The sequence below is a fragment of the Rasamsonia byssochlamydoides genome (assembly GCF_041956645.1).
Source record: "Rasamsonia byssochlamydoides strain NRRL 3658 unplaced genomic scaffold VTN77scaffold_99, whole genome shotgun sequence".
Classification (NCBI taxonomy): Eukaryota; Fungi; Ascomycota; class Eurotiomycetes; order Eurotiales; family Trichocomaceae; genus Rasamsonia; species Rasamsonia byssochlamydoides.
In genome coordinates, this window is record NW_027192482.1 from 1 (window position 1) to 12,897 (window position 12,897).

The 12,897-nt window shown below is 41.2% G+C and overlaps 4 protein-coding genes across 4 annotated transcripts; 2 read left to right on the plus strand and 2 right to left on the minus strand.

The window, feature by feature from the left end:
* Nucleotides 1-2,482: 2,482 nt before the first annotated feature.
* On the minus strand, nt 2,483-5,149 carry VTN77DRAFT_9907 (uncharacterized protein; the record flags this gene model as incomplete). Its single annotated transcript, XM_069426565.1, has 6 exons — nt 2,483-2,627; nt 2,675-4,385; nt 4,443-4,716; nt 4,766-4,906; nt 4,971-5,038; nt 5,119-5,149. The coding sequence occupies 6 exons, from the start codon at nt 5,147-5,149 to the stop codon at nt 2,483-2,485; spliced, it is 2,370 nt and encodes a 789-aa protein (XP_069273502.1).
* A 522-nt stretch (nt 5,150-5,671) lies between these two features.
* Nucleotides 5,672-7,803, plus strand: VTN77DRAFT_9908 (uncharacterized protein; the record flags this gene model as incomplete). The annotated part of the gene is made up of 6 exons (XM_069426566.1): nt 5,672-5,715; nt 5,782-5,933; nt 6,009-6,099; nt 6,153-6,696; nt 6,747-7,645; nt 7,710-7,803. The coding sequence occupies 6 exons, from the start codon at nt 5,672-5,674 to the stop codon at nt 7,801-7,803; spliced, it is 1,824 nt and encodes a 607-aa protein (XP_069273503.1).
* A 1,350-nt stretch (nt 7,804-9,153) lies between these two features.
* Nucleotides 9,154-10,333, minus strand: VTN77DRAFT_9909 (uncharacterized protein; the record flags this gene model as incomplete). The annotated part of the gene is made up of 4 exons (XM_069426567.1): nt 9,154-9,780; nt 9,835-9,926; nt 9,984-10,247; nt 10,309-10,333. 4 exons carry the CDS (start codon nt 10,331-10,333, stop codon nt 9,154-9,156), a joined length of 1,008 nt encoding a protein of 335 aa, XP_069273504.1.
* Nucleotides 10,334-11,214: 881 nt separating this feature from the next.
* Nucleotides 11,215-12,872, plus strand: VTN77DRAFT_9910 (uncharacterized protein; the record flags this gene model as incomplete). The annotated part of the gene is made up of 3 exons (XM_069426569.1): nt 11,215-12,497; nt 12,554-12,625; nt 12,716-12,872. The coding sequence occupies 3 exons, from the start codon at nt 11,215-11,217 to the stop codon at nt 12,870-12,872; spliced, it is 1,512 nt and encodes a 503-aa protein (XP_069273505.1).
* Nucleotides 12,873-12,897: the final 25 nt, after the last annotated feature.

A 12,897-nucleotide genomic window follows, 5' to 3' on the forward strand; every position in this document is an offset into this window, starting at 1 on the left:
ATCCTGCTAAATTAACTAATTTAATAACTATAACCTATTCCTTATTCCCAGGCTGTAGAAGAGGTAGATAACTAGATATCTCTGCTCCAGTAACTACTTTTATAATAGCAATCAGGCCCATTATAAAGCCTGTCTCATTAAAATTATAGATATCCTTAATAAGGATTCTATATTATTAAATACTACTTTATATATTGTCAAACCATTTATTAATAACCTTTGGATCCTCACATTTGGCATGCTGATAGTTATATTATTGCAAATATTGTATTTTAAGCTCCTTATGGCAGTTAATAAAGGTAGAAACCCAGTTCTTTCTAACATGGAATTGAGCATCTGCCAGACTGCACTCAGAAAGCAAAATATTGGCCATATCTTATATAATAGCTGGCCAAGGAGGCATTCTATGCCTATCCTAAGATAATATCCATTGTAGAAGTATCTCCTCCTTGGTAATTGTTAATTTATGACCAGTTGGACGTCTCTCAGTCTATGAAATTATGCTGCAGAGTTGCTTATGTAAAGTAGAATGAGGAACACCATATAATCGCGCTGCTGCGCGAATAGTTAGCGGTTTCTCGCGATTTTTTATAGCAGAAATAGCTAATAGGATTCGGCCTTCCTGCTGCACTAAATTCTTTGATTTTTGATGCGTTTTTAGTGGCATGGTGGCGCGTTGAGATCGATAGATTCTGTATAGAATTCGTGGGTGCGGCCGGGTGTCCGGAGCGGCCGGGAATTACGTTATAATATAATCTTATTATATAAGCTTAAGTAGCTAGTACTTTTAGATTTCCTATAATCTATTCTTCTTTATATTAAGAAGACTTAAAGAATTATATAAAAGAACTTAGATTTACTAAAATTATGCTTCTCTTAGCTAAATAATAAAAAATAGAAAATAACCTTAATTATTATAAATAATAATAAAATATCTTTAAAACCTGGTCTCTATATAATAAAACTAAAATTCTATAAAAAGCTTATTACCCTATAATATTATTTATTTTCTAACCTAGTCTCTTATAATAATTAACTAATTAAAATTTAAGCTTTATTTAATAGAGTATTCTAATAACTTTAAAAAATTAATAAAATATCTAAGATTATAATTATTTAGGGTTACTTAATAGAATCTAATATTATTAGCTAATTAAGATCTATAATATAATCCTTTTATATTAGCTCTAATTAAAGAAATATTTAATATTCTAAATATATAATTAGAATAATTAACTATTAAAGCTATAAAAGAACTAGATAATAATATATTCTTAATAATCTTATTAGATTATATTATTATAATTATTAATAAAAGGGTAAAAGAATAGCTAAAAGATAATAATTATACTATTAAGAGCCGAACTATAAGAAATAAATTATTATAATTAAAAATAAGATAATAATAAGGATATACTTTTATCTAAATAATAAAAAGCTATGTAACCATATTTTAATAATAAATATTTTCTTTTATAATTATTATAACAATATACTAAATTCTAACTAGCTTTAGTACTTTTTTTAGTTTCGTAATTATAATTTAGTAAGGCTATTATTCCTTATGATACTTTTATTACTTATTTTAATATATAATATATAAAAGTATAGTTATTTATTTATAGTCTTAATTAGTTCTATTTTAGATAAGATTAAACTAAAATTAACTAAGAATAAGGTTATTAGATATAAAGGAAAAAGAGCCTTTTTATAAAGTTTAATAAAACTAAACTAGATAATTTATACGTTATCTATTTAATTATTAATACTACTAATGTATATTTAAACCTAAAATTTATTATTCTAATACAAGGTATATCTTTAAAAAATTTTCTTATTATAATAATAAGAGCTTATAATTAGTTTTCCTAAATAGTTTCTACTTATAATAGTTACTTTAAACCTAAAATAAGAAAATAAGGTAAGCTTTAATAATAAATTAACGCGCAGCAGCGCGGCCTTTTCTGCTTGTATAGTGGTAAAAGGAGGTAGTTGCATGTATACTAGTGGCAGTGCCATGGTGTGTCTGTGGAGGACGTGACAATTATCTTCAGGGACATACAACTTACAGGTCTATAATAGGTTCATTTATGGCCTTGCCATCATTGTTCCTTGCCAGGTCATTACATCTACTTCTACTTTTTAGTATAATAGCTGCTATTTTCCTTTAGTAGTAAATGTAATCTAGTATATCATTAGTTATTATTATTACTTCTTATTAGTATGTATAGCTAGTTTCTCTTCCTTAATTAATTAATCTCTATTTATTAATCAAATAAGTATATCTTCTGAGGCTCAAGTAGCCATTTAGTGGCAAAGCCACTGTGTTTCCTCATTGTGTCCAACAGATAATGATAACGATAACTCTATTTCACACATAAGGGACAATGTACGAAACGCTTGAGGTGGCTATTAGGCCTGCATTGACAGTCACTAGACTTCCTTTTTGGGCAGAGGAAAAGCCGGCTGGGATACACTTCTATCATACTCGGGAGAAAAAATACACATAAGCATATTGCTTCATCTCCTCCACATTGTCTACCTTCACGACCTTTTCATCATTAAAGAGCACCCAAGATGGCTTTCTTTCCCCAGGAATAGTTTTATATGTGAAGGCAACATAGTGACTGGATTTGTTAGCACTATCATAGGGCATTAGGGGGATGGAACTCACCCTGCATGGACAGAAGATCCCTTGTGACATACGATTGATTGGAGCTGGTATTTAGCTGGAATAGCACTGGTACCAGGGAGCTTCTGAACATTAGAGAGGTTGGGAAGTGGTTCACTCTCATTAGCCTCAACTCCCAAGTCATCAGGATGGCTGAAAACCCAGTCTAATGCTCTGTTAACATCCCCGCCTGTTGCTGCAAGTGCTTTTCGAGCACGATTGCTGTCGATGCCCATTTCACCAAGCTGTGCAATTTTCGCTGGATCATGTTGGCCTAACGAGTTTTCCCCAGCCTGAGGAGAAGCCCTTGGCTCATCGATGTCTGGGTCATCCATATGGGCAAAGAGCCAGTTCATTGCGCTTTCCACATCGGAGTTTCCTGTTGCTTGAAGTGCCTTTTCGCACCTCACTTGAGGAAATCCCATGCTCAAAAGCTGGTCGAGCGCAGCTTGATTTGCAACAAAACTGGCACCCTTCTGTTCAGGTTCATCTGGTAGTAATTCCTCACCTGGCTGCTGTCCGGAAGACAGGTAAGGACTGAGATCCAGCTGTTCATCACCAACTTCAACCGGAATGTTTAGTTTGGTGGGGACCCAATTGATTAACTCAAATCGTCGCGCATTGATGACAAATTCTTGTGGGAGAGTCTTAAAGAGAGAGCGCTTGCGAAAGCCATCACTATTACCACAGGCCGGACAGCGGAGCTCAACTATCTCTTCTGCTGTGAAAATATCGAGACATTCTCTCAAAGTTACCGGCTCATATAGAACGGCATCTTTCTCCGAACCACTGCCCGAAACTGCCGAACCTGCTGATCGCCGGGCAGGAACTTGAATAGAGATATTGTCCTGTTCGTCAACCTTGTAGCGCACTTTTCCGCATGAGACACATTGTAGTCGCTGTTCGAGGGTAAATCGAAACGCATTAACCGGGTTGACCAAGCCCTCTGGATGTCTTGATAGGCTAATAAGCTTGAAAAGATGCAGTAAAAATTCAAAGGCATCCTGTTGCCGCATCGTGGAGAACTCTTGATGGCCACGACCTACCAGGTGCTTGAACATGGTAGGTGCTAAGCCTCTCTGGTGAGGAACTTCAGAAGAATCAGGGGTGGATATCACATCCGTGTCTGGCTTAGAATACCGGCCAGATAGTATTCCATCAGCGAGTTTTCGCATCTGTGTTTCAAAATCTTCCGCCGGGGAGCGGCTTAGTGGTGGCTCCTCGCCTGGGTGATAGTATCTTTGCTGAAATTCTGGCAAAGAAAAAAGGCATTGGATGATACTTGACAGATAACAACTGTTGCCCAAGTTTTTGAGGCCTGTGAAACCGGGACCAAATATTGATTGTAATTCGTGCCCATCCTCAGTAGTCATGGAGAATTCCCATCTTAGGTTATGCTCGATTTGCATCTCCATCAGACTTTTCTCTGTCTTCTTGCGTTCAGCAATATTGATCCCCCAATGTGCAAGATGCTCTGCAAGTTCCGGATCTGTTCGTTCCTCATTGCATTTGTAGCAGTATATGTCAGCTGTCCCTTCAGGTGTAATTGAGCCAAGTTTGACTGCTACAGCATGGGAAGAACAATCAGCATGCGCCAGGGCATGGGAGTTTCCCCCTATGCCACCAAACTGAGTCCTTCCGCAACCGATATTGCCGCACTCTAAACAGAGCCAGAGGTTCTCTTTCAGATCACACATCGAGCACTGGCATAGATCTAAGATACTGTGAGAGGCAATCTCAGAGGATCCAGAATTGCAAGGGATTTCATTACCTGAAGTCCCCACTTTTTTGCAGTCCTGCTGTGTCAAACACAGAGTATGCTCACACGGCACAAACTCCTGTTCCCATGCTTTGACTTCTTCTCGCTTAGAGAAGGTAAGCGCCTTCATAACTCCATCAACTACTGCAGACAGCTTCCCGGTGGACTTATCGATATTGTCTTCTTGGCAGGAGTAACACAGAACCCTTGTTGTAATATCATAACGGTCCTCCTCTGTCTCTGCAGCAATTGCAAGTTTCGACATTTTCTGTGGAGGTTCATCGCGCTATGGTCATCAGCTCATGGACATTTGTGACATATGTCTTTGGACAAACCTGAATCTTCTTTCGTGTTCTTTTGATATTCAGGACCAAAGGGTGGCCTGTACGTGTACTATGGAGGTAGGCATGGTTTCTGTCACCAGCACATCCACCATTAAAGCAGGAGAGGCAAACATTCAAGCCTGATGGATCATCCTAGACACAGTTAAAACATCTTGAATAAGATGCTTCCCTGGTTTTTCCCTGTACAATCACTTACAACGGAGTCAAAGCACTGGGTGCAATCCTCTCGATAGACTGCTTGTGAGGCATCTGGCGGCCGGATCTCTGGGAACAGCATCGGGGTTAAATTCGTTCTGAGCTGATTTGAAGGTTTTAGAAACTAATAGAGCTTTGGCTTTACTAACCTGGAGCATTAATGTGAGGACAGCCGACCATTTTCAAACACCTTTGGTTCAGAGGAAAACGATTCTTTCTAGGGAGTATTGCAGTGTAGGACGTTGACCTGAAAATAAGGATAATATGTGCAATAAGAAAGAAAGACAAAATTATACAACGGGCCTTGGGTTCTTTGAATCCACAATTCCTTGCAAGCTATATGCGGCAATGACGTGGGGTAATAATTAGCAGAAATTGGAAAGGTGTAGGCAAAGTTCTTTTACAGCGGGGCGTAGTAGTCTAGTATGACGCATGGACTTCAGCCTGCGGGAAAGGCTAAAACAGAACCATTTAAACGCGTCCAGTCGCGCCAGAACGCGTCAAAGTTTCTGCTCCCCGCACTAGTGATTTATTATCTCTGCAGCACAGATATTCGAGTCTCATTACTTTCGCGAGGACTTCACAGGCACTACCAGGGCCTGTAACTGCTATTCTGAAACCGCAGTTGTCGCAATATACCGAGGACAGAATATCACCTACATCAAAGAAGCCCAGCATCTTTCATTACAATAAATTTCTGCTATGGCATCCGACGTGGCTTCTCATATCTCTGTCGGATCCTTAAGGTACGATTTAAACAAGCTTACAGTGTCACATACCTTCGTTACTAACTAACATGTTTGTTTTTGAAGCGCAATATTCGATGACAGTAAAATTGCCGAGCGAGAGCCCGTTGTCCAGTGCGTGCAGATCAAGCCGCTTCCTCCTCAACCAAATGGCCAGGAACGTTACAGGGCTGTATTCAGCGACATTTCCAACTATGTCCAGACTATGCTTGCTACTCGTAAGTGACACCTTCCGATCCTGTTCAGAAAATGTCAAGTTAGACCAGCTTCTTTACTAAAAGTTATTTTATTAGAGGCAAATCATTTTGTGACGAATGGGATCCTTCGGAAAGGATGTTTTGTTCGACTTAAATCTTTCCAAGCAAACGCAGTCAAGGGCAAAAAGTTAGGCTCTCTAGATCACAAATTATTTGCGTTGAGCTATCTAACATTGCCAGAATTCTCATAATTCTTGACCTCGAGGTTCTTACAGAACTAGGGGAATGTGAGAAAATTGGTGAACCAAAGCCGTTGGAGTCCAAGCCAGAGGAGGATGAAAAAACCCAGCCGACTACGATCTCTACTAATGGCTTTTATGGCACAAAACCCCAAAACACGCACGCACAGGGTAGCATTCGACCAGGACACGCACGGCCTCCATCATCGACTTCGGCTCACGCGACGATATATCCAATCGAGGCCATTTCTCCATACTCTCATAAATGGACCATCAAGGCACGATGCACCAGCAAGTCAAGCATTAAAACATGGCATAATAGTAACTCGGAAGGAAAACTCTTCAGCGTCAATCTTCTGGATGATAGTGGCGAGATCCGAGCTACTGGATTCAACGAACAATGTGACATGCTTTATGACCTCTTCCAGGAGGGCTCTGTATACTATATATCGAGCCCTTGCCGTGTTCAGATCGCCAAAAAGCAGTTTTCAAATCTCAGTAATGACTACGAACTGACCTTTGAGAAAGACACAATCGTTGAGAAGGTAAGGCTTCTGGATCAATGCCGATATGCTCAAACTAATAAGATGGATAGGCGGAGGATCAACACGATGTTCCTCAGATTCGATTTAACTTCACCAGCATCGGCGACTTACAGTCTGTTGAAAAGGATACCACGATCGATGTAATCGGAGTTCTGAAAGATGTCGGAGAAATAACACAGATCACTTCGAAGACAACTAACAAGCCCTACGACAAGCGTGAGCTCACTCTGGTCGACAATACGGGATTCTCTGTTCGCTTGACGGTTTGGGGTTCCACAGCCACAAATTTCAACGTCATGCCTGAGTCCGTAGTCGCATTCAAGGGCGTGAAAGTGTCTGATTTCGGAGGGAGAAGCTTGAGTTTGCTGAGCTCCGGCACCATGACAGTGGATCCAGACATCGAAGAAGCACATAAGCTTAAAGGCTGGTATGATGCACAGGGCCGCTCTGATACCTTTACCTCCCATGCTTCAATGTCAAGCGCATTGACGACTGGCAATGGGAGACTTGATCAGTACAAGACCATAGCACAAATTCGAGAGGAACAGTTAGGCATGTCTCAAGATGCCGACTTCTTCTCCCTGAAGGCAACTATTATCTACATCAAACAGGACAACGTGAGCTATCCCGCATGCCCTTCCCAAGGTTGCAACAAGAAGGTCACAGAGCTTGACCCTGGCCAGTGGCGCTGCGAACGATGCGATAAGACATACCCCAGACCAGAATATCGCTACATCATGCTTATTAATGTCAGTGATCACACTGGACAGCTCTGGCTGAGCTGTTTCGATGAAGTTGGGAGACTCGTGATGGGTACTACTGCCGATCATTTTATGGAAATCAGAGCAGAAGATGAGAAGGCTGCTGGTGAGATTTTCCAGGAGGCGAACTGCCGCATGTGGAACTTCCGATGCAAAGCAAAAACGGACCATTTTGGTGACCAGCAGCGGTAAGTATTGGAACATGGTTATTTCATGGTATTCAGCATTATTTTCATACTGACTACTAGTTAGTGTTCGGTATCAGGTCTCATCTGCCAAGCCCATTGGTTATTCAGAGGAGGCTTCGCGTTTGGCAGACTTGATCAGATCTTACAGTATTGAGTGAGACTGAGCAGTTGTGTTCATCCCAGACAGATTCTTTCGTCTTCTAGGCGTTCTTTATGTGCCAGTATGATTTTCTTGATTTCATTCCTTTTCTGTTTGCTATTGGCTCGTTTCCTTCTTTTAGATGACAGGTGGCACAGAGGTACTTATTTTAATGTGGGTATCAGTCCTGGAGATCCTCATGTGTGCTTTGTAAACTGAAATGTAGTCATTCTGGTGCAGTTAGAATATGACAGGCGCAATTATCCCCTCTACTATAAATCATTAAAATCTGTCTTCGGACACTGTCATATGGCTGTAGAAAGCAACATTATATGTGTACATAAGTATCCCATACCAAATTCATAAGATCTTATTGGCAAGAGATATATATAAATTAGCAAAAATTACCTCTATTATTAGTAAGAAAACATATATTAGGCTGTCAGCAAGGGATGTGCCTTAGTGTGAAAGATAAATATTAGTAAGTGATATAGTAAGAACTTACCTATAGTAAGGAATATAGGTAGGGAGTCTACTTGGAAAGTAGATAATAAATACTATATACCTAATATAAGGAAGATAATGAGGAGAATATGGCAAGGAATATGGATAGGGAGCCTGCCTAGGAAGTAGATGATAAAGATCACTTATATAGTAGGTAATCTAGAACAGGTATTTTCTTCTTCAAAGTTTAAACTAGTCAAGTAAAGCAAGACCTGCAAGGCTTGTAGATAGTAAAATTCCTTACAGGTTTTTTATAGTAGAGAATGGCTAGCACTTTGCATACAAAGGAAACAATTGTACATACCTACATGTATCTATCGGCATGCCCACCCCAATACATCCATGTAAATTACAAGCCTTACAGGTCTCGCTCAACTGTCTGAAGAGAAAAAGACTAGCGATTAGCTGGAAGAGACTTGTGTATTCATCTCAATAGTTCTGTTGTAATTGTTTGTTTACACGTGTTGGCAATCAATGCTGGTGCTGTGTCCAGCATCAGTAATAGCTGTATCTGACATCGTCCACAGGCAGAGTTTCTTTCTTCTATTCTTGTTCAAATTAGGTGTCACATTCATAAAAGTTAATCTTGAAGTTATTTTCTCCTAGATCATCACTCCAAAATCTACTACGTTGCCTATAAAACTGGCGAATGAAAGCAGACAGACCACATGAATGTTTCCAGAATGATGAAAGGGTCTTGAGTCCGACCCCAATTCGACTATTCAACGAAGACAGTCAGGCCTGCAATTACACAGCCCTGTAGAATTGAGGATAAGATTAACCGAGAGTTCCAACTTTCCTCATCGTCAGCAATTTCAAATGCCATCCAATATGAATCGTTCCCTCATATTCCTGTTAACTGAAATCATGGCACAGTGCATATGATTTTTCCTTTCGTCTGATTGCTTTCAAGTAACCTATGTGCATCAGCTATCTTTTCAAAGGGAAACACTTTTTCGACAAAGACTTTGAAAGTGCCATCCTTGAATTTTGGCAATGCGTTTTCGACCAGTAAATCACGCAACCTTCTTTGATAACTCTCGTCTCGGCTGCGCAGGGTGCTTCCCTCAATTCTAAGCCTCTTGATTAGGATGGGACTAATATCCACCCCAGCTGGCAATTGAGAGCCACTCATGTGGCCAAGTTCAATAATACGGCCATCAAGAGAGGCCGCATTCAGGTTTCCTGAGAAATGAGCTGCGCCAACAAAGTCAATTATCAGGTCAACGCCTGCACCTCCTGTGGCCATTCGAATCTCTTCCGCCCAGTCTTGTGTGCGATAATTGAAACCAGCGGTGGCGCCGAGCTCATTAACACAAAAATCGATTTTTTCCTGTGATCCTGCTGTGACATAGATTTCACGCGCACCATGAGCCTTGGAAAGCTGAATCCCGGCTATAGACACAGAGGAAGCACCGGCATGCCATAAGACCGACTTCCCGGGTTCGAACCCGCCAATCAAGTACAATGCTTGTGTAGCTGTTATCCATGTCTGTCCGCTATTCTGTCAGCGTAAGAGGTATACAGAAAAGGAGAATCGCCCTGCCTCTGGTATCCCAGCTGCTTCCTCCCAGGAAAGCTCAGCAGGCTTGTGTATGAGCATCTGAGGTGAAACAGATATGTATTCTGCGTAAGCACCTAGTATGGGTTCAGTGACTCGACGTGGTGACATGAGAGATCCAGCAAACATCGTACCTCCATAAGCCAACCCAAAAACCTCATCACCAACTTTGAACTCCTTCTCCGTGTCGTCGAGGTTGACAATTATTCCGGCGAACTCGACACCCATCGTACTCGGGGCTTGCGGGGGAACCGGATACTTGCCCTCGCGCTGCAACAAATCCATTCGATTGAGTCCAAAAGCCTTGATCTTGACAATAGCCCGGCCTTGGACAGGTTCCGGAATAGGAATATTGTCGATGAACAAAGCATCCGCCGGTCCTTTCCCGCCCCTAATACCTAGGAGACGTGAGCAGAAGTAAATAGGACGTTGTGTTAGAGTCCGTGATGAAGAACAAACCGATTGCCTTCATTGTTTGCGCCATTTGTGTCTTTTTATTTGATTTTTTTTATTCTTACATGTGCCACTATGGAGTAGAGAGGACAAAAAGCTAGGTAGGTAAGAGTATTACAAATCTGTTGCGGGGTCCATACGGGAAGCCAGTCCACATTCACATGAAACATATTTGGAACGGTAAGCCTCTATTTTTCCTGGTTGTTTAATGGACTGTGCTGGACATCAAGACTGTGTTCGATCATTTCTTGCTTCTGTCCCAGGGATCTAACACACATTGGAGTCAATAAAACATCCAAGCCCGAGGTCTTGAGAAACTTCTTTACATATAGTTGTAACATCGTCATCATGCTACCTCATCCGACTACCAACCGGTTTGCGACATGTATATACTCTGATTACAAGGCTATCTTTAATACTAGATAAATGTATGTACAGCTATCACTTGGTATTGTTGGGGATTCAGTAGTAGTATCCTGTATCCATGCACAAGCCAGCAGTTCCTGACCCTACTTGAGAGCTGTGATTTTACAGCCATGTGAGTGTGCAAAATGGAAATTTACGGTTTTTAGAAATACAGCGATAGCGATACCAGGTTCTGTTTTTTGATTGTCAGATGGTATTAACTGGCACCTTTTAAATTAAGTAAATATTCTCACATTATTGAACGATATCTTCTAAAAATATATAATCTTGCAGCATTGAAGACTCCAAGGTTGGCAACCACTATTAGTACCTTTTGGTGCTGTTGGTTCATAGCCCTACAGCGGTCTGGAATGGCAGAATATTGACATTCAGACCCACACAGTAAGAAATAATAATTCCACTGTACAGAGTAGATGCACAATTTGCACCAAGAGATCATCATCGCTTTGTGTTTCTTTTTATTTAGTGGAAACAAACCACTCCGATATGTCAAAACGAGAGGCTTCCTCGGAGGCTAGTCCTCCTAGGAAGAAGCCAAAAACAGACCGAAAATCCAAAAAGCAAAACAAGGATTCTACCGATTCAGAGGGCGCCGGAAAGAAGAGCAAAAAGAACAATAGCGTCGACTATGTGCAGCCTCCTTCGCTTGCTGCCATTCCTCAGGAAGAGATAGATCTTTTCTTAAAGTCCAATTCTATAGAGATCTCTGATCCGTCGTTGAAGAGCTCTATACTTCGCCCACTCGTTTCCTTTGAACACCTGCCAGCCTGCAATGGCGATCTGTATCGACCATTGAAAGAATTCTCAGCACCAACACCCATCCAAGCTGCAGCGTGGCCTCTGTTATTTGCTTGTCGCGATGTTATTGGTATTGCCGAAACTGGAAGTGGAAAAACTCTTGCTTTTGGGTTACCCTGTCTAAAAAAGATGATGGATTCGAAGAGTAATGGCAAACCTTCACATCCAAAGGCCGTTATCCTTACACCCACAAGGGAGTTAGCCATGCAAATACATGACCAGCTGAAAAAGTTCGCCACTCTTGTTGACATTGAAGTCACATGTATTTTTGGTGGGGTGAAAAAAGACGAACAACGTGAGGCTTTGAAGACAACTACTATAGTCGTCGCTACTCCTGGTCGCTTGAAAGATCTGCAAGAAGAGGGCTCGGTAAATCTGGGAAAGGTCAGATATCTTGTTCTAGACGAAGCAGATCGGATGTTGGACAAAGGATTCGAGCAAGATATCAAGGACATCATTAGCCGCATGCCGGTTTCTAGACGTCAAACTGCGATGTTCACTGCAACATGGCCAGCTGCCGTCAGAAGACTCGCTGAGACTTTCACAAATTCTCCAGTTACTATTACTATAGGCGGTGAACCGTCCGCAGATCCTCGCGCAAATACCAGGATAAGGCAAGTTGTTGAGGTGCTTAGCCCCCGAGACAAAGAACACAGGCTTCTCCAAGTGCTTGAAAGCCTTCAGAGGAATTCTGTTAGCCAGGAAAAAGTTTTGGTCTTCTGTCTTTACAAGAAAGAAGCTATGCGAATTGAGCGACTCATCAAATCCAGAGGCTATAAGGTTGCTGGTATACATGGTGATCTGAATCAAAAGGACAGAATCAGAAGTCTAGAAGCTTTTAAGTCTGGTTCTGTTGCCATCCTAGTGGCTACAGATGTCGCAGCCCGAGGTCTCGATATACCAGCTGTGAAAACAGTTATCAATGTGACTTTTCCTCTGACAATTGAAGATTATGTCCATCGTATTGGGCGGTAAGGGGAAATTCGAAATCGTGTTGCAGCATAGGACACTAATTGTGCATATCCAGGACGGGTCGTGCCGGAGCTGACGGCCATGCCATTACTTTCTTCACTGAAAATGACAAAGCACATTCTGGAGCGTGAGTAATTCCCTAAAAATCTTGGCTACCACCTATATATCCAAGACTCGGGTAAATAATACAATGCATATATATTGACTGGTATTGTAGTTTGATTAACGTCTTGAAGGCCGCGAACCAAGATGTGCCAGAAGCCCTCTTGAAGTTTGGAACCACTGTCAAGAAGAAGCAACATGATGCGTATGGTGCCTTTTTCAAGGATGTCGACACTACCAAATCAGCGACGAAGATAAAGTTTGATGATTGACCTGTCTATCATTTTTTTTTCGCGA